Genomic DNA, 27773 nt, shown 5'->3' with positions numbered 1-27773 from the left:
AGCTACATCATCCATTGTAATCCCTCGACAATCACAGGCCCCGTCTAAGCAACCAAATACTAAAGTGGTGGAAGATGCGGGCAAACTAGCCCCAACAAAACAGGAGTACACAACCATGGAGGGACTAGTCAGGCAGCTGGCCCAGAAAAGCCAGGCCCAGCAGGACATACACTAGGAGTTCATTGTGGAGCAGAGGAGCCAGACTACTATGTTCCTGGCCCGCCACCACACGTGCCACACAGGGACCATAGCAACCCTAGGCCCAGCCAGACAGAGACCGATAGCTTTGAGGCATACCTCTTAAACTTCAAAAGCACTGGGGAAGCTTGGACCCTTACTGATCGATGAGGTACATGGGGCCCTCTATTACTTCCCAGAGGATCAGGCTAAAAGCTATAAGGCAGTTAAAGCGACGATTCTAGCTATGGATATGAATGGTTGACCATGACTTTTGAAATAAATAATAATATTTTATATCTCCCAAACACAATTTTTGAATGCCTCTTTTGGCACCACAGTGCCAAACCATCGGCAAATAACTCCTGGAGCGTATCAGTATGATGTTTGTGGTCACGATACTGTACATGTATTTTGTAACACATACAGCTGCAGTCAGGGCATTATTAATAAAAACAAATGATTAATAAAGTGTTTATGTTTTTTTTTTTATTGCTTTGCTTTTCTACATATCTTATTCAAGCCTTTTGCTAGGACATGGCTTTATGGCTTTAAAGGTTTATTGAAAATGTATAAATAAAATAATACAAAGCATCAATCATTTACTATGGCAGATCAGCTTTAGCTTATGTTTGTCAATAAATAATATAGGAAGACATAAAATCCAGTCAGCTTCTTGATTTGATTTTGGGGGACACAACGCAAACAAGTAAAGTATAGATGCTAACTGCAGGATACAATGACTGTACAATACTTTACATTCTTTATTTTGACTTCACTGGACCCACAGCTTTACGAAACCATCTTCTGATCAGCTTCTTGGCCGTTTCCTTGAAGTCCTCCGTCTTCAGAACGTAAACTATAGGGTTCAGCATGGGAGGCAGCACAGAGGTCAGGGAGAGGTTGATTATACGCAGGTTTGTTGGAATAAGGGATTGGAGGAGGAAGGTGACAGTAATTGGCAGGTAGAATATGGCCACAAGTATCACGTGTGAAACACATGTTTTTACAGCTCTGTGTCTGAAGGGAAAGAAGTGGAGATTAAAAAAGTTTCAGTTTAGTAAATTATAATTTTATTTGGTTCATTAACGATAAGACTTTAGAGCAGTGCCGGACCTAGCCTTATGGGGGGCTTAAGCAAATGTCCCTTAGCGGTCTGGGGCCCCCTAGCAATTTGGGGCCCTAAGCGACCACCTATGCCACTTATGCCTAGGGCCGGCCCTGCTTCAGAGCAATCAGTATAAACCAAAAATTATATTTAAATCTATAAATACAAGAATACAATATATTGGCTACATAATTAATTCTGATCAGAATTTCTGTACCCACCTGTCCTGGGTCAGTGTGATGGTGAAGAGGGCATGGAGGATGCAGATGTAAGATACTATGATGAAGGTCATGGGAATATAGAGGACTAAACTGGGGATTAAGTACGACAACACGATGTTAGGGAGCACGTCAGAACAGGGGGCCGCCAGGCGGAACAGGGGGCCGTGGTCACAGAAGTAGCTGTTGATCACCACAGACCTACAATACAGGACATTACATATTAACTGTCCATATGTAACAGGTTCTAGGAATGTGTCTTCGTCTCATTACTTACCTCTACCAGCCTGGGATTTGATCCAGAAACCTTTTAGCTTCAGGTTCACATCCTACTTACCTACAAAAGGAGAGTCGGGTGATGAGGCCCACAGAAATCATCATAGGAAACAGAGAGCCAACCCAGGCAGCCCCTGTCAGCTGAAACATGGACCTGTGAGTCACCAGCACGTGGTACCTGGACAGTGGAGAGAAGCTGTTCAACTTGTGTTGTGTATATTTTATCAATGAGGTGCTATCCAGTCCCCACGTCCATTTGCCCGGAGCAATGTGCAGCTGATATGCACGGCCCATTGACACCTCTATGACAAGACTGACTAGCACAGTCCCTTGTATTTAGCCAACTGAGCCTAGAGGTACAAGGTAGTGCCGCAATGCTGCACCATTCATTCAATTCTTCACTGGATTTTTTATCTGAGACCTGAGTGGGGAGCAGATGGCCACCAGTCTGTCATAGGAGAGGATGGTGAGGTTGAAGGACTGCATGAAGAGGAATATGAAGACGAAGAATAGGTTGGCGAGGCATTGGTCGTAGGAGATGAACTGTCTGTCGAACAGGAACATATCCAGGAGCTTGGGGACCTGGGCCGTGCTCTCACATACATCTGTGAGGGCCAGGTTGAACACTGCGATGTACTTGGGACTGGAAGGTAAGATCAATACATATTATCAGCATTGGGAAATGTTGCGGGCCGGTAACCTGTTAGAATCACAACCTGAATGGGAGGAGTGAATGAGCAGTGAGAGCAGTGCTCCTCTCAGCCAATAGTATGTGTTCCTCAATGGGTACCAAGACAGGTTAAAAAAAAGGTAGAATTTCCAATGCAAATGGACCAATAAAGTATGTTTTATGCTGAGTAGTATTAATGCCACTAAGATAAGAGGTTTGATTACCTGTGGAGACTTCGGTCCACATAGATGATGATCATGACAAAGGTGTTGCCCATCTGGATCCGATAAAGACACACAAAGACCCAGCTATTCAATACTTTCTTTGATTCCCAAAACATTAATGCCCCATAAGGATCTAACAATGTACATGATTCACATGTGCACAGGCCCTCAAGTCACAGAGAGTACCTTCTCCAAACAGCACAGAGAACCTAGAAAACTGCTTGGCCTTCACCTTTTACGGTCTGCAATCTTTAGGGCACACAACCGAACACTTGTATGTGGCTGAGACAGCCTAACAGCAGCGCCATCAGTCTGTCCCTACTTTATATCCAAGGCTGTCCAAGCTTGTATAGACAGGCTGCTACTTAAGAAACTAGGGCAAAAACAGAAATGCAGGAAAGTTCTCTTATAGGAACAGCTGAAGTACCCTTTCAATATTCTTTGTGTAGGTAAAATTACACCACAGGTTCTTGTTAGGTTCTCAATTAATATAGGACACTTTCTATGAAAAAGTTAAACATTTTCCAGCTTATGAACTGTCAGAAATAACATTATTAAACTAAACTGCCAAAAACATTAGAAGTAAATTAAAATAACAAAATACAATTGATTAGGTCCACCATAAACCTTAACTATGTTCTTAATATTGGTAACTTTCTACACCTTAAATACTTTATTGTATGTACTGCAGTACTGAATAGCTGACACTGGCTGCATGTGAACTCGCTGGAGCAGAGCTGTGGACTAACCAGAGAGATGATGTATACAAGGGAGAGGAAGACATAGTAGTACTTCATGTGGGGGATCCCTGTGAATCCACTGATGTAGAAGTAAGGGGGTCGGATGATGGTGGTGATGTTCTCTGTTAGGCTAAGGTCAGAGGTCAGGGAACTCATCCTGACTGGTGGTGTTATCAGTTCACTCTTGCTGGTAATAATCTGTGGAAATAGATTATCCATATAATACATTATCCAAAAATACCTCATTATCAATAAATAGATACAGTAATTAATGCTGTATAAAAAAAAACTCATCTCATGCTGATGGTGAGATGTTAAGTATAATTAAAGAAATCATTTTGCGAAAGGAATCCCACAAGAAATTACAATTATATGTTGCATGAAAATTGATTGAATATATACTCCTACTGCATTCAAAATCTACTATAAAGAAATTTGATAACCTAAATCTGAATGTGAAGATGTGTATTATTATATCTATATTATAGTAAAGATAAAACAATAAACAAACCTATATGATTACTTCAAAAATGGTTTGTAAAGCATATTAATCATTTGAGGAAAAGCACTGCAACCCTGTTGTGGGTTTTAGATTTCATCCACCAGGTTTTTTTCCACAACAGTGTAAAGTCTTACAGTGTCTCTATAAATACTGAACAAACTAAGTCTTACCTGCTCTTTCCAAGGCCTTTATACAACAGTCTGTCTTCAGTAGTATGATGAGGTGTGTTGGACTGAAGACCAATGTGTGGTGCTGGCTCTGAAACCACCCCTATTATTATACACACAACCCAGAGATGATTCTGTAATGAGACATTCCCTCTGGGCCACCGTAATTGTGTTTGTCATGCAATGACTGAGAGAACGAGACAAATTTTTCAGCAGTGCCTTTTGGAAGTATTCTGTCCCCTTCACTTTGTCCAGATTTTGCTGTGTTATAAGCTTAACCTATAACACTGCGTAAGACATTTTATTTTATTTTTTGTTCCTGGGTAATAAGTGTTATTTCCAAATTGCTTAAGCCACAAAAGTATAATTATCCACAAACATTGCTTTTGTGACCAGGACAGTGATATTTTGAAATGGATTCAGTGCTGAGTAAATTTGGATTAACTTCTATAACTTTCTATAACTTTCCAGTAATATAAATAGTAAAATAAATACAGGGACCTTAAGCCCACCAGTTCAATTTAGTTCCAGCTGCCTAATACACATGATACATATGATGAGTACGGCTGGGAGGTCATAGGAGACTTCAAATGGTGGCATTCCTGATGGGTCTCCAAGGTGGTTCTACCAGGTTTCCCTGCTATCTTTGCCTTTGGGACAGCAGGGATACCAGTGTGGACTACCACAGGCAGAACTAGCCACAGCGGACCGAGTTCTCTGTGGGGAGGAACAACGTCAAGTGGGAGCCACTGGTGGACCCCCGGAATGTGCTGATGCCACCACTGCACATCAAACTGGGCCTCATGAAACAATTTGTCAGAGCTCTAGATAAGGAGTCGGCAGCTTTCAAGTACCTTCAAGATTTCTTCCCTATGCTGTCTGAGGTAAAGATCAAAGCCGGTGTCTTCATCGGACCACAGATAAAGAAGATATTGGAGTGCAATGAATTCCCCAAGAAGCTCACTAGTCAGGAGAAAGAGGCTTGGAACAGCTTTGTTGCAGTGATCCGGGCACTGGCGTAGTACGGTGACGCCGGGCCGGGTTGCAAGCTGTCCTTACAACCGTCCCTGGGATGAAAAATTATGATGCAGTATATACACATGGAATGCCGATTCTGGCTTAGATTAACCTAACAGCCCACATCTGACAGTGATAACCACATCTACAAACACCATATAAAACAAAAATAGCAAAAAAATATTTATTTTAGAGGCCAAGCACGAGCCCCCACCCGCCGCAGGCCTATCGCGGTCTCACCACCCACCGCGGTCCCCATGCTCAACACGGGCCCCCCACCCACCATGGTCCCCCCGCCCACCACAGGCCCCCACACACCACGGGCCCTGCCCAGTCTCAATGCGCCTGGGGGCCACAGTCAGGGCCTGACCACAGAGGTGCCTCTAGGCACAAACTGACGAGTTTCAGAAAAAAGTTATTTGTCTCTGGCCATTTTGAGCCTATAATTGAACCCACAATCGCTGATGCTCCAGATACTCAACTAGTCTACTCAACTCTTTAATCAGCACAAAAGTTTTCAGCTGTGCTAACATACTTGCAAAAGGGTTTCTTAATGATCAATTAGCCTTTTAAAATGATAAACTTGGATTAGCAAACACAACAAGCCTTTTGGGAAACAGGGCTGATTATTGCTGATAATGGGCCTTGGTACACCTTTGTAGATATTCCATAAAAAAATTGCCATTTCCAGATACAAAAGTCATTTACGACATTAACAATGTCTGCACGGAATTTGTGACGTGATGTTATTTAAATGAGAAACAAGTGTGCTTTTCTTTCTAAAACAAGTGACCCAAAACTTTAGAATGGTAGTGAATGTGTCAGCACCAGTTATACTTTCTACCACTCTGAATGTGTGTGAATCTTCTTAGCAGATAGAGACTATAATGATTCTGAAAATAATTTGCACTTTCTTTTCAACTGATGGCATGATAGAAGTGCAGCAAACCTTTTTTCATACCACCCTAAAAATATCTGGAATTGCAAGGGGGTATATTGACAGAAGACCTTTAGGCAGTTGCCCACCCCTGGATTAAATGCTTACAAATAGAATGTTTAAAACAGTGGATAAATGTGATTTCCAATAGGCAAAGTAAAGATACTGTACAGTAGATGGCTTATGAAAAACTGACATATACAGTTGTGATCATAAGTCTGCATGCCCTGGCAGAAATGGAAATTAAAGGTTAATTCCCCACACCTGTGGCTTTTTAAATTGTAATTAGTATCTGTGTATAAACAGTCAATGGGTTTGTTGCCTCTCACAAGGATGCACTGAGCAGGCTAGATACTGAGCCATGGAAAGCAGAAAAGAACTGTCAAAAGACCTGTGTAAAAAAGTATTGGAACTTTATAAACATGGAAAAGGATGGGGGAGGGGGCGCTAGAGAGCCCGAACAAGATGGCAGCATAGTGTGACGGCTCCCTACAACATCGCACATTAAACAGCTCCAGACCTTTGCAAACCTGGCCAACTACATAATATAAATAATAAAGAATTCGTCTTACGCTTCACGAGACAACGGGACATTACACATGACGGATCCAAACTCGCGTTCGTCCAGGATTTCTCCGCGGAGTTCAACGCTTTAAAAAAGCTGTTTGTTGACATGGGGACCTTCCGAGGATTTCGCCCCCTCATGCTCTACCCATGTTATATTTTTTGCTTTTATTAGTTCATTAGTCTTATGTTGTTTTTTCTTTAACTTTTACTCTACCATGGTCACACGAAACCAATGTAGCAGGCAAAACTCTGTATGTTTAGTACACTTAATGTAATAACGTTTAATGTCAGAGGCCTTGGCCACCAAATTAAGCGGAAGAGAGTTCTTACATTCTTAAAAAAAGAAAAAGTAGACATAGCTTTCCTTCAGGAAACCCATTTGTCCAATAAAGAGCACAAAAAACTTAAGAGAGATTGGGTCTGGCAAGTTTATTTCTCTAGCTTTACTAGCATATTTAAGTAGCAATATAGCGATTATGGTCGAAGACAAATACTAATTAAGGGGATGCTATATGGACAAGAACTGACATTGTTGAACGTATATGCACCAAACTAAAATAACCCTAAATTCAAGATGGATATAATCAGCCTATTTAATCAATATAATACAGACTTTGGAATAGTTGCTGGAGATTTTAATTGTCATATGGATAGTAACTTAGACAAATCTCCAACCACATTGTCTAACCCCAACGCTTCTAAGACTCTAAGATTAGCCTCGGCTGATGTAGGCCTGGATACCTCAGGATCGTCTCTCATCCATAGTTTCATGTGATATAGGGCCCATTCTTAAATCAGACCACTCACCAGTCTACCTGCGGTTATCCCTCCCCCAGCAAACAAATCAAACCAGACAGTGATGTGGGACGCGGCTAAAGCAGTAATTAGTAATCTCATACGCATCTGCAAAATTTATCGATTACTAAACATTACTAAACCGGTTCTGTTCGTAATTTTTATGGACAGAATTTCTAGGCGCAGCCAGGGGCCGGAGGGTTTCATGTTTGGGGACCACACAATTTCGTCTCTGCTCTTTGCGGATGATGTTGTCGTGTTGGCCCCTTCAAGCCAGGACCTTCAGCATGCACTTGGACGGTTTGCAGCCGAGTGTGAAGCGGTTGGGATGAAAATCAGTACCTCCAAATCCGAGGCCATGGTCCTCAGTCGGAAAAGGGTGGCTTGCCCACTTCAGGTTGGTGGAGAGTGCCTGTCTCAAGTGGAGGAGTTTAAGTATCTAGGGGTCCTGTTCACGAGTGAGGGAAGGATGGAACGGGAGATTGACAGACGGATCGGTGCAGCTTCTGCAGAAATGCGGTCGATGTATCGGTCTGTCGTGGTGAAGAAAGAGCTGAGCCGCAAGGCGAAGCTCTTGATCAATCTACGTTCCTACTCTCACCTATGGTCATGAGCTTTGGGTCATGACCGAAAGGACAAGATCCTGGATACAGGCGGCCGAAATGAGCTTTCTCCGCAGGATGGCCGGGCGATCCCTTAGAGATGAGAAGCTCGGTCACCCGGGAGGAGCTTGGAGTAGAGCCGCTGCTCCTCCACATCGAGAGGGGTCAGCTGAGGTGGCTTGGGCATCTGTTTCGTCACACCGGGAGGAGACCCGGGGAAGACCTAGGACACGCTGGAGGGACTATGTCTCCCGGCTGGCCTGGGAACGCCTCGGTGTCCCCCCGGAAGAGCTGGAGGAAGTGTCTGGGGAGAGGGAAGTCTGGGCATCCCTGCTTGGACTGCTGCCCCCGCGACCCGGCCCCGGATAAGCGGAAGATGATGATGATTACTAAACAAGCAGAACAACTTAAGAAAGAGTTAATCGATTTGGGACAATGCCATTGACGATCTCCTGCAGAGGAAAACTAAATGCAGTCAAAACTAATCTTAATCTCATTCAAACAGAACATATCAAAAAACCTATATTCTTTACAAAACAGAAATATCATGAATATGGTAACTAGCCGAGTAAACTTCTAGCCTATAACTCAAAAAAGAATGTGCAGAAAGCACAATAAAGTACACACGCAATGAGGCCGGCCAGTTGAAATATGATACACAATCAATTAAGTCCTAATTTCTCGATTTTTACAAACAGCTTTACGTGTCAGAAAATCCCCCTGCAACAGATGTCCACAGATTGTTGGAAAACATATCCCTACCCTCTATCTCAGAGGATGAGAAGGAGCAGTTAAGATATTATCCATATTAATTGCACGCAGGCTGGAAGACCTTTTGCCCCAGATCATTAATCCCGATCAGTCCGGCTTTGTGAAGGCACGCTATGCATCTGATAATATCCGGAGGCTTTTAAATATAATTGACCACTCGTCCCTACACAACAGAACAGCCTTACTACTTTCGCTTGACGCAGAAAAAGCATTTGATAGGGGTCGAGTGGTCATATTTGTTTGCCATTCTGGAGAAATGTAATCTTGGTGTAAAATGTATTAGGTGGGTCAGAACTATGTATAGCAACCCACAAGCCCAAATATGTACACCTAAAGGATTATTAGGAACACCTGTTCAATTTCTCATTAATGCAATTATCTAATCAACCAATCACATGGCAGCTGCTTCAATGCATTTAAGGGTGTGGTCCTGGTCAAGACAATCTCCTGAACTCCAAACTGAATGTCAGAATGGGAAAGAAAGGTGATTTAAGCAATTTTGAGCGTGGAATGGTTGTTGGTGCCAGACGGGCCGGTCTGAGTATTTCACAATATGCTCAGTTACTGGGATTTTCACACACAACCATTTCTAGGGTTTACAATTAGGCCCCTTAGTGCCAATTGGGCATCGTTAAAATGCCACGGCCTTCCTGAGCATTGTTTCTGACCATGTCCATCCCTTTATGACCACCATGTACCCATCCTCTGATGGCTACTTCCAAAAGGATAATGCACCATGTCACAAAGCTCGAATCATTTCAAATTGGTTTCTTGAACATGACAATGAGTTCACTGTACTGAAATGGCCCCCACAGTCACCAGATCTCAACCCAATAGAGCGTCTTTGGGATGTGGTGGAACGGGAGCTTCGTGCCCTGGATGTGCTTCCCACAAATCTCCATCAACTGCAAGATGCTATCCTATCAATATGGGCCAACATTTCTAAAGAATGCTTTCAGCACCTTTTTGAATCAATGCCACGTATAATTAAGGCAGTTCTGAAGGCGAAAGGGGGTCAAACAGTATTATTATGGTGTTCCTAATAATCCTTTAGGTGAGTGTATAAATGGTACTCTCACTGAAATTTTTTATTTGTTTAGAGGCTGTCGGCAGGAGTGCCCTTTGTCTCCATTTTTATTTAACTTGGTAATTAAACCACTCGCAGAGGCCATACGGGCTAATGAAGAGGTTGCTGGTATAAATATCGGGAAAACACAGAACAAAATTTCACTTCATGCCGATGATATAATTCTATAATTAACTAGCCCTGAGCTATCAATCCCAGCAGTATTGGATGTTATCATTAAATTTGGAACAATTTCAGGCTATAAAATCAATTTGACAAAATCCAATGCATTATTAATTAACTCGTCAGTTTTGAATAGACTCAAGGCAATCTCACCGTTCACCTGAGATTGCTTAAGGATCTCTACCTCATAAACTACATTCCATTGCTTAAAAAGTGTATTGGTGTAATGCAGGAAATTAAAACATTTCTGGAAGGCGGTACATGATCTAACTGTTAAGATTGTGAAAACCCTGCTGGGCATTACACCAACACGGTACCTCTTTGGCACGGAACTGGACAAGACACTGGACACCACATGCAGGAAGAGGATTATCTTAATATCGTATATAGCAAAGAAATGCATCTTGCTCAATTGGAAACAACAAAGACCCCCATCATTCAATCTGTTTAAACAAATCCTAAATGAAACTTTAAGACTGGAACAATGCACATACGCCCTAAAAAATAAGGGGGACGCCTTCCGAAAGATATGGGAACTGCTTATGGACCTCTGACACTACTGCGCCAAAGCCAAAAAAAAAGCCCATCCATCCATCCATCTTCTCCCGCTTTATCCGGGGCCGGGTCGCGGGGGCAGCAGTCTAAGCAGGGATGCCCAGACTTCCCTCTCCCCAGACACTTCCTCTAGCTCTTCCGGGGGGACACCGAGGCGTTCCCAGGCCAGCCGGGAGACATAGTCCCTCCAGCGTGTCCTAGGTCTTCCCCGGGGTCTCTTCCCGGTGGGACGGGACCGGAACACCTTCCCAGGAAGGCGTTCCGGAGGCATCCGAAAAAGATGCCCAAGCCACCTCAGCTGACCCCTCTCGATGTGGAGGAGCAGCGGCTCTACTCTGAGCTCCTCCCGGGTGACCGAGCTTCTCACCCTATCTCTAAGGGATCGCCCGGCCACCCTGCGGAGAAAGCTCATTTCGGCCGCCTGTATCCGGGATCTTGTCCTTTCGGTCATGACCCAAAGCTCATGACCATAGGTGAGAGTAGGAACGTAGATTGACTGGTAAATCGAGAGCTTCGCCTTGCGGCTCAGCTCTTTCTTCACCACGACAGACCGATACATCGACTGCATTACTGCAGAAGCTGCACCGATCCGTCTGTCAATCTCCCGTTCCATCCTTCCCTCACTCGTGAACAAGACCCCTAGATACTTAAACTCCTCCACTTGAGGCAGGCACTCTCCACCAACCTGAAGTGGGCAAGCCACCCTTTTCCGACTGAGGACCATGGCCTCAGATTTGGAGGTACTGATTTTCATCCCCACCGCTTCACACTCGGCTGCAAACCGTCCCAGTGCATGCTGAAGGTCCTGGTTAGAAGGGGCCAACACGACAACATCATCTGCAAAGAGCAGAGACGAAATTGTGTGGTCCCCAAACCTGACACCCTCCGGCCCCTGGCTGCGCCTAGAAATTCTGTCCATAAAAATTACGAACAGAACCGGTGACAAAGGGCAGCCCTGCCGGAGTCCAACATGCACTGGGAACAAGTCTGACTTACTGCCGGCAATGCGGACCAAGCTCCTGCTTCGGTTGTACAGGGACCTGACAGCCCTTAGCAAAGGACCCAGGACCCCATATTCCCCAAGCACCCTCCACAAGATGCCGCGAGGGACACAGTCGAATGCTTTCTCCAAATCCACAAAACACATGTGGATTGGTTGGGCAAACTCCCATGAACCCTCCAACACCCCGTAGAGGGTATAGAGCTGGTCCAGTGTTCCACGGCCCGGACGAAAACCACACTGAATCCGAGGTTCTACTATCGGCCGTATTCTCCTCTCCAGAACCCTGGCATAGACTTTCCCGGGGAGGCTGAGAAGTGTGATCCCCCTATAGTTGGAACACACCCTCCGGTCCCCCTTCTTAAAAAGAGGGACCACCACCCCGGTCTGCCATCCCAGAGGCACTGTCCCCGACCGCCACGCGATGTTGCACAGGCGTGTCAACCAAGACAACCCCACAACATCCAGAGACTTGAGGTACTCAGGGCGGATCTCATCCACCCCCGGTGCCTTGCCACAGAGGAGTTTCTTGACCACCTCAGTGACTTCAGCCCGGGTGATGGACGAGTCCACCTCTGAGCCCTCATCCTCTGCTTCCTCAATGGAAGACGTGTCAGCGGGATTGAGGAGATCCTCGAAGTACTCCTTCCACCGCCCGACGACATCCTCAGTTGAGGTCAACAGCTGCCCACCTCTACTGTAAACAGCGTTGGTAGGGCACTGTTTCCCTCTCCTGAGGCGCCGGATGGTTTGCCAGAATCTCTTCGAGGCCAGCCGATAGTCCTTCTCCATGGCCTCACCGAACTCCTCCCAGGCCCGAGTTTTTGCCTCCACAACCACCCGGGCTGCAGCCCGCTTGGCCTGTCGGTACCCGTCAGCTGCCTCAGGAGTCCCACAAGCCAACCAGGCCTGATAGGACTCCTTCTTCAGCTTGACGGCATCCCTTACTTCCGGTGTCCACCACCGGGTTCGGGGATTGCCGCCTCGACAGGCACCGGAGACCTTACGGCCACAGCTCCGAGCGGCCGCTTCGACAATGGCGGTGGAGAACATGGTCCACTCGGACTCAATATCTCCAACCTCCCTCGGGATCCAGTCGAAACTCTGCCGGAGGTGGGAGTTAAAGATCTCTCTGACAGGAGACTCGGCCAGACGTTCCCAGCAGACCCTTACAGTACGCTTGGGCCTGCCGAGTCTGTCCAGCTTCCTCCCCCGCCATCGGATCCAACTCACCACCAGGTGGTGATCAGTTGACAGCTCCGCCCCTCTCTTCACCCGAGTGTCCAAGACATACGGCCGCAGGTCAGATGAGACGACAACAAAGTCGATCATCGACCTGCGGCCTAGGGTGTCCTGGTGCCACGTGCACTGATGGACACCCTTATGCTTGAACATGGTGTTCGTTATGGACAAACTGTGACTAGCACAGAAGTCCAATAATTGAACACCACTCGGGTTCAGATCCGGGGGGCCGTTCCTCCCAATCACGCCCCTCCAGGTGTCACTGTCGTTGCCCACGTGGGCGTTGAAGTCCCCCAGTAGAACAATAGAGTCCCCAGTCGGAGCACTTTCCAGCACCCCTCCCAGAGACTCCAAGAAGGTCGGGTACTCTGCACTGCCGTTCGGCCCGTAGGCACAAACAACAGTGAGAGACCTATCCCCGACCCGTAGGCGCAGGGAAACGACCCTCTCGTTCACCGGGGTAAACTCCAACACATGGCAGCAGAGCTGGGGAGCTATGAGCAAACCCACACCAGCCCGCCGCCTCTCACCATGGGCAACTCCAGAGTGGTGAAGAGTCCATCCTCTCTCAAGGAGTGTGGTTCCAGAGCCCAAGCCGTGTGTAGAGGTGATCCCGATTACCTCTAATCGGAACCTCTCAACCTCACGCACCAACTCAGGCTCCTTCCCCGCCAGCGAGGTGACATTCCACGTCCCTAGAGCCAGTTTCCGTGTCCAGAGATCGGGTTGTCTAGGCCCCTGCCTTCGACTGCCGCCCGATCCTCTTCGCACCGGCCCCTTATGGTCCCTCCTGTGGGTGGTGAGCCCACGGGAGGGCGGCCCCACGTCGCCCGTTCGGGCTGAGCCCGGCCGGGCCCCATGGGGGAAGGCCCGGCCACCAGGCGCTCGCATACGAGCCCCAACCCCGGGCCTGGCTCCAGGGTGGGGCCCCGGCTGCGCCATACCGGGCGACGTCACGGTACTCAAAATGTTTTTCTTCATTAAGGGGGTTTTGAACCCCCCTTAATGAAAAAAAGCCCAGTTACAATATACCCAACAACATCTTGACATGCCTCACAGCTTCTGGCACACTGTAATTTGGAGTGACAGGACCAAAATAGAGCTTTAAGGTCACAACCATAAGCGCTATGTTTGTAGCGGGGTCAACAAGGCCTATAGTGAAAAGAATACCAGCCCCACTGTGAAGCATGGTGGTGGCTCACTGATTTATTGGGATTGTGTGAGCTCTAAAGGCACCGGGATCCTTGTGAAAATTGATGGCAAGATAAATGCAGCACATTATTAGAAAATACTGGCAGACAATTAGCATTCTTGTGCACGAAAACTGCGCATGTGATGCTCTTGGACTTTCCAGCATGACAATGACCCTAAGCACAAGGCCAAGTTGACCCTCCAGTGGTTACTGCAGAAAAAGGTGACCTACCAATTCTCCAAGGGTATGCAAACTTTTGAGCACAACTGTAGTTATCACCAGATCCCCAATATTAACCCTGATTCTGTGGCAGATGACATTGGAATTATTTTATTGTTTGTTATACAGTATAATCAAGACAAAGTAATATGTTATTAGTTTTTGCGTCAGGCAATGTAGACCCGCACCTATAAAGTTACACTGTTTCATCCTTCAAGCATGTTTTTCTGTGATTTCATTCGTTTTTAATTATTCATTTATTTTCTTTACTCTACATTTTTTATGAAAGGCTTTTATTAAGGCATGTTTATAGTCCCTTAAGGCTTTAAAGGTATATAAGAAAAATTACTGTAGGGAACCGAAGACAAAACAAACTAAATGGAAATAGCAATGGCGAGAAAAATTAAGGCAACTACACTTCAGTGATTTGATGTGGACTTCACTGGACCCACAGCTCTCTGAAACACTCTCCTGATCAGCCTATTGGCTGATTCTTTGAAGTCCTCTGTCTTCAGAACGTAAACTATAGGGTTGAGCATGGGAGGCAGCACCGAGGTCAGGGAGAGGTTGATGATACGCAGGTTTGTTGGTATGAGGGATTGGAGGAGGAAGGTGACAGTAATTGGCAGGTAGAATATAGCCACGAGTATCAGGTGTGAGGAACACGTTTTTATGGCTTTGTGTCTGAAAGGAAAAGAGATAAGTGGAGAGTGAAAAGGTTTCAGGTCAGCAAGTTATAAATCATTAAGTTCAGTGGCGATGAGAATGCACAGCAATCTGCATGAGACTAAAACATTATTCAGATCTAAAAATATAATAGTACAGTGCATGGCTACATGTTTGGTTCTGAACAGTATTCCTGTACCCACCTGTCCTGGGGCAATGTGATGGTGACGAGGGCGTGACTAATACAGATGTAAGATCCTATGATAAAGACCATGGGGATATAGAAGACTAAACAGGGGTTGAGGTATGAAATGATTATGTTAGGGAGCACATTGGAACAGGGGGCAGCCAGGCGGAACAAGGGGCCGTGGTCACAGAAGTAGCTGTTGATCACCAGAGACCTACAATACAGGACATTACATATGAACTGTCCATATGTTACAATTAACAGAAATGTGTCTTCTGCTCATTAATTATCTCAGCCAGCCGGGGATTTGAACCAGAAACCTTTTAGCTACAGGTTCACGTCGTACCTACCTACAAAAGGAGAGTCGGGTGATGAGGCCCACCGAAATCAAAACAGGAAACAGAGAGCCAAACCAGGCAGCGCCTGTCAGCTGAAACATGGACCTGTGAGTCACCAGAACATGGTACCTGGACAGTGGAGAGAAGCTGTTCAACTTGAGTTGTGTATATTTTATCAATGAGGTGCTATCCAGTCCCCACGTCCATTAGCCCGGAGCAATGTGCAGCTGATATGCACAACCCATTAGAGCCTCCACAACAAGACCAGCTGGGACAGTCCCTTGACTTAAGCCTGTGGTTTAACTGAGCCTTGAGTCCACAGGGTAGTGTGCTGCTCGGGACACCATTCATTCAATTCTTAACTGAATTTATTATCTGAGACCTGAGTGGAAAGCAGATGGCCACCAGTCTGTCATAGGAGAGGATGATGAGGTTGAAGGACTGCATGGTGAGGAAGAAGAAGACGAAGAATAGGTTGGCGAGACATTGGTCGTAGGAGATGAACTGTCTGCCGAACAGGAACATATCCAGGAGCTTGGGGACCTGGGCCGTGCTCTCACATACATCTGTAAGGGCCAGGTTGAACACTGCGATGTACTTGGGACTGGAAGGTAAGATCAATACTTATTATCAGCATGGGGAAATGTTGCGGGCCGGTAACCAGTTAGAATCACAAGCTGAATGGGAGGAGTGAATGAGCAGTGAGAGCAGTGCTCCTCTCAGCCAATAGTTAAAAAGGGTAGAATTTCCAATGCAAATGGACCAATAAAGTATGTTTTATGCTGAATAGTATTAATGCCACTAAGATAAGAGGTTTGATTACCTGTGGAGACTTCGGTCCACATAGATGATGATCATGACAAAGGTGTTGCCCATCTAGATCCGATAAAGACACACAAAGACCCAGCTATTCAATACTTTCTTTGACTCCCAAAATGTAAATGCTTGATAAGGATCTAACAATTTAAACCATTCACATGTGCACAGGCCCTCAAGTCACAGAGAGTAACTTCTCCAAACAGCACAGAGATCTGAGAAAATTGCTGTGCCTTCATCTTTTAGGGTCTGCAGTCTTGAGGGCACACAACCCAAAGCTTGTATGTGGCCGAGACAGCCTAACAGCAGCGCCACCAGTCTGTCACTACATTATATCCTTGTTTAGACAGGGGACTAGAGCATTTCTGAAATGCAGGAAATGTTTTCTTATAGGAACAGCTGAAGTACCCTTTTAATTTTCTTTGTGTGGGTGAAATTACACCACAGGTTCTTGTTAGGTTCTCAAATAAAATAGGACACTTTCTATGAAAAATTAAAAAAAATTCAAGCTTATGAACTGTCAGAAATAAAAAAATGTAACTCAATTGCCAAGTACATTAGAAGCTAATTAAAATACAAATATAACAGTACTTTCTCAAAGTGTTGTATTAAATTATGATGCAGGTATGTAACATAATAAAAAACAATACACTCACCTAAAGGATTATTAGGAACACCATACTAATACTGTGTTTGACCCCCTTTCGCCTTCAGAACTGCCTTAATTCTACGTAGCATTGATTCAACAAGGTGCTGAAAGCATTCTTTAGAAATGTTGGCCCATATTGATAGGATAGCATCTTGCAGTTGATGGAGATTTGTGGGATGCACATCCAGGGCACGAAGCTCCCGTTCCACCACATCCCAAAGATGCTTTATTGGTTTGAGATCTGGTGACTGTGGGGGCCACAGTGAACTCATTGTCATGTTCAAGAAACCAATTTGAAATGATTCGAGCTTTGTGACATGGTGCATTATCCTTTTGGAAGTAGCCATCAGAGGATGGGTACATGGTGGTCATAAAGGGATGGACATGGTCAGAAACAATGCTCAGGTAGGCCGTGGCATTTAAACAATGCCCAATTGGCACTAAGGGGCCTAAAGTGTGCCAAGAAAACATCCCCCACACCATTACACCACCACCACCAGCCCGCACAGTGGTAACAAGGCATGATGGATCCATGTTCTCATTCTGTTTACGCCAAAATCTGACTCTACCATCTGAATGTCTCAAAAGAAATCGAGACTCATCAGACCAGGCAACATTCTTCCAGTCTTCAACTGTCCAATTTTGGTGAGCTCATGCAAATTGTAGCCTCTTTTTCCTATTTGTAGTGGAGATGAGTGGTACCCGGTAGGGTCTTCTGCTGTTGTAGCCCATCCGCCTCAAGGTTGTGCGTGTTGTGGCTTCACAAGTGCTTTGCTGCATACCTCGGTTGTAACGAGTGGTTATTTCAGTCAAAGTTGCTCTTCTATCAGCTTGAATCAGTCGGCCCATTCTCCTCTGACCTCTAGCATCACAAAGGCATTTTGGAGTTCAGGAGATTGTCTTGACCAGGACCACACCCCTAAATGCATTGAAGCAACTGCCATGTGATTGGTTGATTAGATAATTGCATTAATGAGAAATTGAACAGGTGTTCCTAAAAATCCTTTAGGTGAGTGTAGATTATAATGGATATAATAACAAAAAACAATGGTGGATCTTATCTATGGGTTTCATAACATAAGAAACAGTGGATTGAATCCACCTTAACCTTAACACAATTCTTAATATTGGTACATTTTCTATAGTATTTCTACACATTTTAAATACATTATTGTATGTAATTTAATGGATTGCATGAACGTTATGAACTGTGCTGAATAATAACATTTCATAACACTAAAGGAAATGTAGAAATATACATTTTGAAGTTTATGAACAGTCTGAAATTTTCAATATTTTTAAACTCAATTGCCAAAATCTTAGAAACAAATGAAAATACAAATACAACACGATAGTTTTGCAAAGTGTAGTATTAAATTAAAAAGATCAATTAATTGTATTCACATAACCTTAACAACATCCTTAATATTGGTAACATGTTCAAAGAAAATTGTGCTAAATAATTGTGCTAAATAATAAATGTTCATTACACTGTAAGAAATGTGAAAAAAAATACACAAATGTAAATGTAGAAATACACAAACAAGGCCACATTTATATTATAACATTTAAAAAAAAAATTGAAATATAAAATAACACTATACAATATATTAGTTCAAGCCAATAAAATACAAACAACAGAATACAGACACATATTGCTAATACATTTAAAATGTACTGTTAAATGGATTTAATAGCTGACACTGGCTGCATGTGAACTCGCTGGAGCAGACCTGTGGACTAACCAGAGAGATGATGTAGACAAAACAGAGGAAGACATAGTAGTACTCCATGTGGGGGATCCCTGTGAATCCACTGATGTAGAAGTAAGGGGGTCGGATGATGGTGGTGATGTTCTCTGTCTGGTTGAGGTCAGATGTCAAGAAATTCATCCTGACTGGTCAGTTTGCTCTGGCCGGTAATATTCTGTGGAAATACTTTATCCATGAACACCTCATTAAAAAGGAATATATTTATTACTTAATGCTATATCAATAGATGCATAACTTCATCCTAATGCTGATGTTGATACAAGTATGATTAAAGCATTAATGAGAAGGGAATTCCCCAAAGTTGAACACAATGTTATTTTAGATCAAACAAAGAAAATCACACATTTGCAATTATTGATATTGCATTCAATACCAGCTGCAAAAAAAGGTGATTACCACAATCTGAATGTGAATATTTTTGTATGAATATCCATCTTTATAAAAAGTATAGATAAAAAAAAATAAACAAACCTATTTGATGAATTCAAAAAAGGTTTGAAAATAAAATAACAATATGAGGAAAAGCACTGTAACCTTGTGGGTTTAGATTTCATCCATAAAGTCCTACAATGTAACTATAAATACTGTGCAGACTAAGTCTTACCTGGGCTTTCCAAGGCCTTCATACAACGGTGTCTTCAACAGTGTGATGATGTGCACTGGACTGAAGACCAACGTGTGGTGCTGGCTCTGAAACCACCTCTATTATTATACACGCAACCCAGAGATGATTTTGAAATAAGACGTTCCCTCTGGGCCACCGTAATTGTGTTTGTCATGCAATGACTGAGAGAACGAGACATGTTTAGCTGTTGCATGTTTACATTTGTTGACAGAGCCTTTGACAAGTTTTCAGTTCCCTTCACTTTCCCGACATTTTGTTGTGTTTTAGCCAAAGCCTGGCAAATGGAAGAGGTTAGTGCATGGAACCAACCTTGACCTACCAAACCCCTCTGTGTAGATCAAATGGTGGAGCATAGAGCTTGCTATGCTAGGGTTGTGGGTTTGATTCCCATGTGGAGGGGGGACGATAGAAAAAAGTATGGACATGTAGGCAGTCTCTAATGTAAATTGCATTATATGAATGTCTCTGCAAAATGTTGTGAGTATTGCTATGTACTTGGCAATGTGTTAGAACTCTATCAATTTCCTCCTTCAACACCTTGACAACCCAAAGATGTGTGCACAGATCCTGTCTGTGGACTTTAGCTCTGCATTCAATACCGTCATCCCAGAAATACTACCAAAAAATCTAGCTTCATCGTCAATGGGTTGCTAACTTCCTGACCGACATGAGAAGCAAAGATTAGTATGTCCACTTTAGACATGTTCCTAATTACTGCAGCAATTCACCCCTCATCTGCTTGTTCTACTCCAGCACTGCATCTGTTAAGCCCACGTTTGCAGCTGGCAACACTGGCCTCATGACTTATATGATCACCCGACTTTGGTTATTGCTGTGTTACAAATGTTTGTAGAGTTCATATACTCTATACCTAGGCATGTGGCAGCACTGGTTTTCCATTCAGAATGTGTGCAAATTTACTTACAAACAATTAGCATCTCCTTTTCAATAGAATTGCCGCAAACCTTTTTTCATAACCCCCAAAAATATCTAGAATTGCAAGGGGGTAAGTTGAATGAATAGAACAGAGGATTCATTTAAATGAATGGGGCTCCTTTTCTATTCAGTAAATGTCTCTGCATTCATTTTATTTCCAATAGGCAAAATAAAGGTACTGTAGATTACTTTTGAAAAACAGGCATGTAGTTATCACCAGATCACACACATTAACCTGATCCTGTTGCAGATGTTGTTTCATTATTGTTTAATTATTCAGTATACAGTACAATCAACCTAAAGTTATGTGTTATTACAAATATTGATGTTTACTTGTTTACAGGTATTTGATGTTTACTTCACTGGTGCCACGGCTCTCTGAAATACTCTCCTGATCAGCTTTGTGGATGATTCCTTGAACTCTTCTGTCTTCAGAACATATATGATGGGGTTGAGCATGGGAGGCAGCACTGAGGTCAGGGAGAGGTTGATGATCCTCATGTTAGTTAGTATGAGGGATTGGAGGAGGAAAGTGATATTATTTGGCAGGTAAAATATTGCAACGAGTATCAGGTGTGAAGCGCAAGTCTTCATGGCCCCTGTTTCTGAGAGATTAATAGAAATAAAAAGAGAAAGAAAAATGTGTCAGTGTATAAGTAATACTTTGTCATGGCATTATATAGGTTACCCAACAATCATCAATCTCACAACATATTTCTAAAACAGCAGGGCAGTCATTAGAAATTAAAAATAGTATTATAATTTATATACAGTGGGGAGAACAAGTATTTGATACACTGTCGATTTTGCAGGTTTTCCCACTTACAAAGCATGTAGAGGTCTGTAATTGTTATCATAGGTACTCTTCAACTGTGAGTGACGAAATATAGAAAAAAAATCCAGAAAATCACATTGTAGGATTTTTATGTAATTCATTTGCATTTTATTGCATGACATAAGAATTTGATCACCTACCAACCAGTAGCCCTCCTGTTCTCCACTCATTACCTGTATTAACTGCACCTGTTTAAACTCATTACCTGTATAAAAGACACCTCTCCACACACTCAATCAAACCGACTCCAACCTCTCCACATTGGCCAAGACCAGAGTGCTGCGTAGGGACATCAGGGATAAAACTGTTGACCTGCACAAGGCTGGGATGGGCTACAGGACAATAGGCAAGCAGCTTGGTGAGAAGGCAAAACATTTTGGTGCAATTTTTAGAAAATGGAAGAAGTTCAAGATGATGGTCAATCTCCCTCAGTCTGGGGCTCCATGCAAGATCTCACCTCATGGGGCATCAATAATCATGAGGAAGGTGAGGGATCAGCCCAGAACTACACGGCAGGGCCTGGTTAATGATCTGAAGAGAGCTGGGACCACAGTCTCAAAGAAACACACTACGCCGTCATGGATTAAAATCCTGCAGCGCACGCAAGGTCCCCCTGCTCAAGCCAGCGCATGTCCAGGCCCGTCTGAAGTTTGCCAATGACCATCTGGATGATCCAGAGGAGGAATGGGAGAAGGTCATGTTGTCTGATGAGACAAAAATAAACTTTTTGGTCTAAACTCCACTCGCCGTGTTTGGAGGAAGAAGAAGGATGAGTAGAACCCCAAGAACACAATCCCAACCGTGAAGCATGGAGGTGGAAACATCATTCTTTGGGGATGCTTTTCTGCAAAGCGGACAGGACGACTGCACCGTATTGAGGGGAGGATGGATGGGGCCATGTATCGCGAGATCTTCCTCCTTCCCTCAGTAAGAGCATTGAAGATGGGTCGTGGCTGGGTCTTCCAGCATGACAATGACCCGAAACACACAGCCAGGGCAACTAAGGAGTGGATCCGTAAGAAGCATCTCAAGGTCCTGGAGTGGCTAGCCAGTCTCCAGACCTGAACCCAATAGAAAATCTTTGGAGGGAGCTGAAAGTCCATATTGCCCAGCGACAGCCCCGAAACCTGAAGGATCTGGAGAAGGTCTGTATGGAGGAGTGTGCCAAAATCCCTGCTGCAGTATGTGCAAACCTGGTCAAGAACTACAGGAAATGTATGATCTCTGTAATTGCAAACAAAGGTTTCTGTACCAAATATTAAGTTCTGCTTTTCTGATGTATCAAATACTTATGTCATGCAATAAAATGCCAATTAATTACTTAAAAATCATACAATGTGATTTCCTGGATTTTTGTTTTAGATTCCGTCACTCACAGTTGAAGAGTACCTATGATAAACATTACAGACCTGTACATGCTTTGTAAGTAGGAAAACCTGTAAAATAGGCAGTGTATCAAAAACTCTCCCCACTGTATGACGTTTTGATTGTCATATTGATAATTTAAGCATCAATAATGCAAAGGCAGTTATTCTGGCTATTATTATTTTTTTTTTTTAAATGAATATATAAATGAGATTAGTTGCATACATACTGTTATCACATAAAATGCTGATAATCAAGACGTGAGAAATATTGTACAAAAGCTGGGTAGACTGAAATATATGTATATGTATTATAAAAATATTTTTAAAAGGTTGAAAATCTTATTAATTATACAAGCAATAGCAATATAAAGCTGATGTTTTTCCCATCATTAGGTAAACTCTTACCTGGTGAACATACATGGTACAACTATTTGTTTTAACTGTATCTTACCTGGTCTTAACGTGGTATCCAAAAGTCTTAGTGGTGTTGGCTATAAGACCACCTCAATTATTATACCTGCGACCGAACAAATGTAACATGTGCAATTGTTAAACGATAAATTTAGCATAACTCATTTTGAATTTTGATATTAATTTGTAGGACCTGTGTACTCGTGTAAGAGGAAAATGAAAGTGCCTTTAGTGTTACATAAAAGAACATTCTACGAGATTTACACTTACACTTAAAATGGGGGGGGGGGGGGGCACGTTGGTTTATTTATTTACTGCTCGGCCAAAAGTAAAAGCTTTAATTTTAAAATACATTTTATTATTTTGGAATTTTTTTTTCTCTCATTTCCATTTTCCTACAGTATCATGTGCTTTCCCTTAGTTTGCAACCGTTATGGCGATGTCTATGTGACCAGACTGACGACTCCGGACAGAGTCGGCCATACCGAAGACCTGTGAGCAGTTACTCACCATCATTAACTCAAATGGGCATTCCTGTTTTATTCATTATATTTCCATAGATGTAGTAGTACCTGGTTAAATCTGAAAACATCTGAAAAAAACCTTTGTCCTCTGTTGACTCAGATTCACTTTTTTGTTTCATGCTGGGAACAAGCTGAATAATGGCTTGTTGTTAAACATGTCTCAGGTTAAGAGGAATTACACCCAAATCAGTTAAATAAAACATCACTTATTGACTGTGACAGATATACCCATAGCTTTCACATGGCAATGTAGGGTCAGTCTGAGGAATTGCGAGTGACTAATGTGTACATGGGCGTACTAATGAACAAACTAAGACAGACACAGTCCCTTTGTTATTTCATTGAGGGGGACCTGAAACAAACAAAGGCAAACAAAGACAGCAATAGCAAAATGATAAATAAACCAAATAAATTAAGTCGGCAACACTTCAAGAATTTAATGTGGACTGCCCTGGTGCCACGGCTCTCTGAAGTATTCTACTGATCAGCTTCTTCGCCGATTCCTTGAACTCCTCCGTCTTCAGAACGTATATGATGGGGTTCAGCATGGGAGGCAGCACAGAGGTCAGGGAGAGGTTGATGATACGCAGGTTAGTTGGTATGAGGGATTGGAGGAGGAAGGTGATAATTATTGGCAGGTAGAATACTGCAACGAGTATCAGGTGTGAGGCACATGTCTTTATGGCCCTGTGTCTGAGAGATTAATAAAAATGAAAAGAGGGGAGAAAAAAAAGTGTCAGCGTACTGCAGTGAGTAACAATTAATATAAGCAACTTTAACAAGTTCGTAACCAATCAAAGATTTGAGATGCCAATGAGAAACTTAGCCAAAACACTATTTAGATCTAGAACAAGAACAGAGTACATGGATTTATATATATTTCAGATTACAATTCCTTCTCACCTGTCCTGGGGCAATGTGATGGTGAAGAGGGCGTGACTTATACAGATGTAAGATCCTATGATAAAGACCATGGGGATATAGAAGACTAAACAGGGGTTGAGGTATGAAATTATAATGTTAGGGAGCACATCAGAACAGGGGGCAGCCAGGCGGAACAGGGGGCCGTGGTCACAGAAGTAGCTGTTGATCACCACAGACCTACAAAACAATCCACGTCTATTTAAATATCACAGCAATCAACAAAAATGCATCTAAAGCCTGGCCTGGGATGTGAAGTGGTTGAAGGTCCAGTCCTACCTACAAAAGGAGAGTCGGGTGATGAGGCCCACAGCAATCAACACGGTTAACAGAGAGCCAAACCAGGCAGCGCCCGTTAGCTGAAACATGGACCTATGAGTCACCAGCATGTGGTACCTGGCCAGTGGAGAGAACTTTGTAACTTAGAAAACATCCTCCACACACACTATGTGGTTAAAATGTGTTTCTGAAATTGAAAAAAAAACATTCAGTTTAAAATGCTTGATTATTTTGTCAAGGTGTAACATGCTCGGAAGTGTTGTACATATTTAGATAGTGGACATGTGTCCTGTGAGACGTGCCTGACCAGGACATTTTGCTTATTTTCATAGTGCTATCTCACCCAGCAATGTAGCCAGGGCTATCATGCTCAGAGAAGAACGCTCCGGCAACTAACTACCATAATTGGTTAGTGGACCCGTCAAACCTTGTGAGTCACTAGAGTGCAATGATACAAGGAATGGTTAGCCAGTCCCCACCTTGCACCTCCTTCAGCCTGGGGCGACAATCAGCAACTCCCAGGGGAGGCTGCTGGTCACGGCTGTCTGTGATCATATACTGGTCTCTGGGTGTAGTGACGCCTCTATGAAAAAGTGGTCTTGGATCCCTGAGATACTCAGGAGGCCCTTATTGAATAATTTCATTGTATATATTTTCTGAGACCTGAGTGGGCAGCAGATGGCCACCAGTCTGTCATAGGAGAGGATGATGAGGTTGAAGGACTGCATGGTGAGGAAGAAGAAGACGAAGAATAGGTTGGCGAGACATTGGTTGTAGGAGATGAACTGTCTGCCGAACAGGAACATATCCAGGAGCTTGGGGACCTGGGCCGTGCTCTCACATACATCTGTGAAGGCCAGGCTGAACACTGCAATGTACTTGGGGCTGTAAGGTAAGATCATGATATAAATGAAAGGTTGTACAACATTAAAACATCCAAATATAGACATCTGACTACTAAAACACATTCAGTAAGAGAGTAGAAGAAAGTGCAGATCATAAAGAGCTGTCCATTGCAAACCATTAATTATAGACCATAATGATGGTTTTGCTACAGTGGTTTGTTTTCAGAAGCCATGTTGAGAGATTTGTACGTTTGTGTGATATAGCAAATGCCAAGCAACCTACACGACTAAGTGCATACAACATTTCTGTACATTTACACACTGGTTCCTCATGGTGATCAATCCCACAATCTTGGTGTTGCAAGTTCGATGTTCTGACAACCAAGCCTCATCGGCTAAGAGGCAGGTTGGTAGAATGTCAATGCAAATGGTTCAACAAATGTGGCACTACGCTGAATAGTATAAATTACACTGAGATAAGAGTTCTGATTACCTGTGGAGATTCTGGTCCACATAGATAACGATCATGATGAAGGTGTTCCCCACCTAAACCCAGTACAGACACACACAGAGTGGGAGAAAAAAACATGTCAAAGTGAAAATACAAGTAAATACAAGTGTGCTTTCTACAGAAAATGAAAGAAAATCCACCTTATTAACTGGGCCAAGATGTTGACACTGACTCTACATAATACATTGAACCAGAACTACACATTCACCTCCGGATGCCAGGACTAGATATTAAGCTCTTGGACCCGAACTAGATATTAAGCTCCTGGACCAAAACTAGATTTTAACCTCCTGGACCAGAACTAGATGTTAACCTCCTGTACCAGATCTAAATATTAACCTCCTGGACCAGAACTAGATATTAACCACCTGGACCAGAACTAGATATTAACCTCCTGGACCAGATCTGGATATTAACCTCTTGGACCAGAACTAGATATTAACCTCCTAGACCAGATCTAGATATAAACCACCTGGACCAGAACTAGATATTAACCTCCTGGACCAGAACTAGATATTAACCTCATGGACCAGAACTAGATATTTACCTCCTAGACCAGATCTAGATATAAACCACCTGGACCAGAACTAGATATTAACCTCCTGGACCAGAACTAGATATTAACCTCATGGACCAGAACTAGATATTTACCTCCAGACCAGAACTAGGTATTAACCTCTTGGACCAGAACTAGGTATTAACCTCTTGGACCAGAACTAGATATTAACCTCCTGGACCAGAACTAGATATTAACCTCATGGACCAGAACTAGGTATTAACCTCTTGGACCAGAACTAGATATTAACCTCCTAGACCAGATCTAGATATAAACCACCTGGACCAGAACTAGATATTAACCTCCTGGACCAGAACTAGATATTAACCTCATGGACCAGAACTAGATATTTACCTCCTAGACCAGATCTAGATATAAACCACCTGGACCAGAACTAGATATTAACCTCCTGGACCAGAACTAGATATTAACCTCATGGACCAGAACTAGATATTTACCTCCAGACCAGAACTAGGTATTAACCTCTTGGACCAGAACTAGGTATTAACCTCTTGGACCAGAACTAGATATTAACCTCCTGGACCAGAACTAGATATTAACCTCATGGACCAGAACTAGGTATTAACCTCTTGGACCAGAACTAGGTATTAACCTCCTAGACCAAAGGTACTTATTAACCTCCTGAAACTGAATTAGATATTAGCTTCCTGGACCAGAGTTAGTTATTAATCCTCTGGTCTAGAGCTGGGGACTAACCAGAGAGATGAGGTATACAAAACAGAGGAAGACATAGTAGTACTCCATGTGGGGGATCCCTGTGAATCCACTGATGTAGAAGTAAGGGGGTCTGATGACGATGATGGTGCTGCTGTTCTCGGTCTGGTTAGGGTTAGAGGTCAGATAACTCATCTTGACTGGGGGGTCCATCAGTTCTCTGAAAGTTAGTAAGCTGTGAAAATACATTTTAATAACTATTAACATATTATTTCTAAGTAATAAATGTTGTATGCCATCTCACCAGAACGCTTTCTAACCTGTGACATGTGACATTGAAATATTATTACTGCAAATTACCTAAGATCAACAATTTGTAAAAAAATTATTTATAATGATTTACAGGTTTACTTTTGAGTATGAAGCTAATTTAGGGTTACATAAAAAGAAAACAATTATTATAATATATTTGAATGAACACTGACATAACTTCTAAAAATAATTTTAAAGCGCTAATAATGTGAGAATGATTTTGAAATGACAATACATTCATAATAGGATCATTGTTTTTCTAAATTGAGAATCAAATGATTGATGCAAGGACAAATCTATAAAGCTTAGTATAATGTTAT

At 43.1% G+C, this 27773-nt stretch overlaps 3 protein-coding genes across 3 annotated transcripts; all 3 read right to left on the bottom strand.

The window, feature by feature from the left end:
* Positions 1-124: 124 nt before the first annotated feature.
* On the bottom strand, positions 125-4143 carry LOC105007282 (olfactory receptor 145-like). The gene is made up of 8 exons (XM_034293015.1): positions 4086-4143; positions 3423-3611; positions 2674-2726; positions 2201-2422; positions 1841-1957; positions 1507-1704; positions 966-1197; positions 125-256 (listed from the first exon to the last, which is right to left on the bottom strand). Exons 2-8 carry the CDS (start codon positions 3567-3569, stop codon positions 125-127), a joined length of 1101 nt encoding a protein of 366 aa, XP_034148906.1. The 5' UTR covers positions 3570-3611; positions 4086-4143.
* A 10504-nt stretch (positions 4144-14647) lies between these two features.
* On the bottom strand, positions 14648-18776 carry LOC105007281 (olfactory receptor 1500-like). Its single transcript, XM_010866156.1, has 6 exons — positions 18630-18776; positions 16243-16295; positions 15802-16023; positions 15432-15548; positions 15098-15295; positions 14648-14912 (listed from the first exon to the last, which is right to left on the bottom strand). The coding sequence occupies exons 1-6, from the start codon at positions 18774-18776 to the stop codon at positions 14648-14650; spliced, it is 1002 nt and encodes a 333-aa protein (XP_010864458.1).
* Positions 18777-23782: 5006 nt separating this feature from the next.
* Positions 23783-27336, bottom strand: LOC105007280 (olfactory receptor 52E8-like). The gene is made up of 6 exons (XM_010866155.2): positions 27184-27336; positions 25893-25945; positions 25218-25439; positions 24555-24671; positions 24258-24455; positions 23783-24047 (listed from the first exon to the last, which is right to left on the bottom strand). The coding sequence occupies exons 1-6, from the start codon at positions 27334-27336 to the stop codon at positions 23783-23785; spliced, it is 1008 nt and encodes a 335-aa protein (XP_010864457.2).
* Positions 27337-27773: the final 437 nt, after the last annotated feature.

This window comes from Esox lucius, chromosome 7 (assembly GCF_011004845.1).
Source record: "Esox lucius isolate fEsoLuc1 chromosome 7, fEsoLuc1.pri, whole genome shotgun sequence".
In the NCBI taxonomy this organism is placed as follows: Eukaryota; Metazoa; Chordata; class Actinopteri; order Esociformes; family Esocidae; genus Esox; species Esox lucius.
The sequence above is the reverse complement of the archived record's forward strand: the minus strand, read 5'-3'. Positions and strand labels throughout refer to the sequence as shown.

What these genes read in the sequence shown, in the direction of transcription:
- LOC105007282 (XM_034293015.1), bottom strand. Translation starts at nt 3,569, where the DNA reads ATGAGTTCCCTGACCTCTGACCTTAGCCTAACAGAGAACATCACCACC. An exon ending in GTGGACCGAAGTCTCCACAG is followed by an intron (nt 2,423 to 2,673) that starts GTAATCAAACCT and finishes CTTACCTTCCAG; the next exon opens with TCCCAAGTACATCGCAGTGT. An exon ending in GCCATCTGCTCCCCACTCAG is followed by an intron (nt 1,958 to 2,200) that starts GTCTCAGATAAA and finishes TCCACTGTCCAG; the next exon opens with GTACCACGTGCTGGTGACTC.
- LOC105007281 (XM_010866156.1), bottom strand. Translation starts at nt 18,776, where the DNA reads ATGAATTTCTTGACATCTGACCTCAACCAGACAGAGAACATCACCACC. An exon ending in ACCCGACTCTCCTTTTGTAG is followed by an intron (nt 15,296 to 15,431) that starts GTAGGTACGACG and finishes CCTGTATTGTAG; the next exon opens with GTCTCTGGTGATCAACAGCT. An exon ending in ATCACATTGCCCCAGGACAG is followed by an intron (nt 14,913 to 15,097) that starts GTGGGTACAGGA and finishes TTTTCCTTTCAG; the next exon opens with ACACAAAGCCATAAAAACGT.
- LOC105007280 (XM_010866155.2), bottom strand. Translation starts at nt 27,336, where the DNA reads ATGAGTTATCTGACCTCTAACCCTAACCAGACCGAGAACAGCAGCACC. An exon ending in TTGTATACCTCATCTCTCTG is followed by an intron (nt 25,946 to 27,183) that starts GTTAGTCCCCAG and finishes TACTGGGTTTAG; the next exon opens with GTGGGGAACACCTTCATCAT. An exon ending in ACCCGACTCTCCTTTTGTAG is followed by an intron (nt 24,456 to 24,554) that starts GTAGGACTGGAC and finishes ATTGTTTTGTAG; the next exon opens with GTCTGTGGTGATCAACAGCT.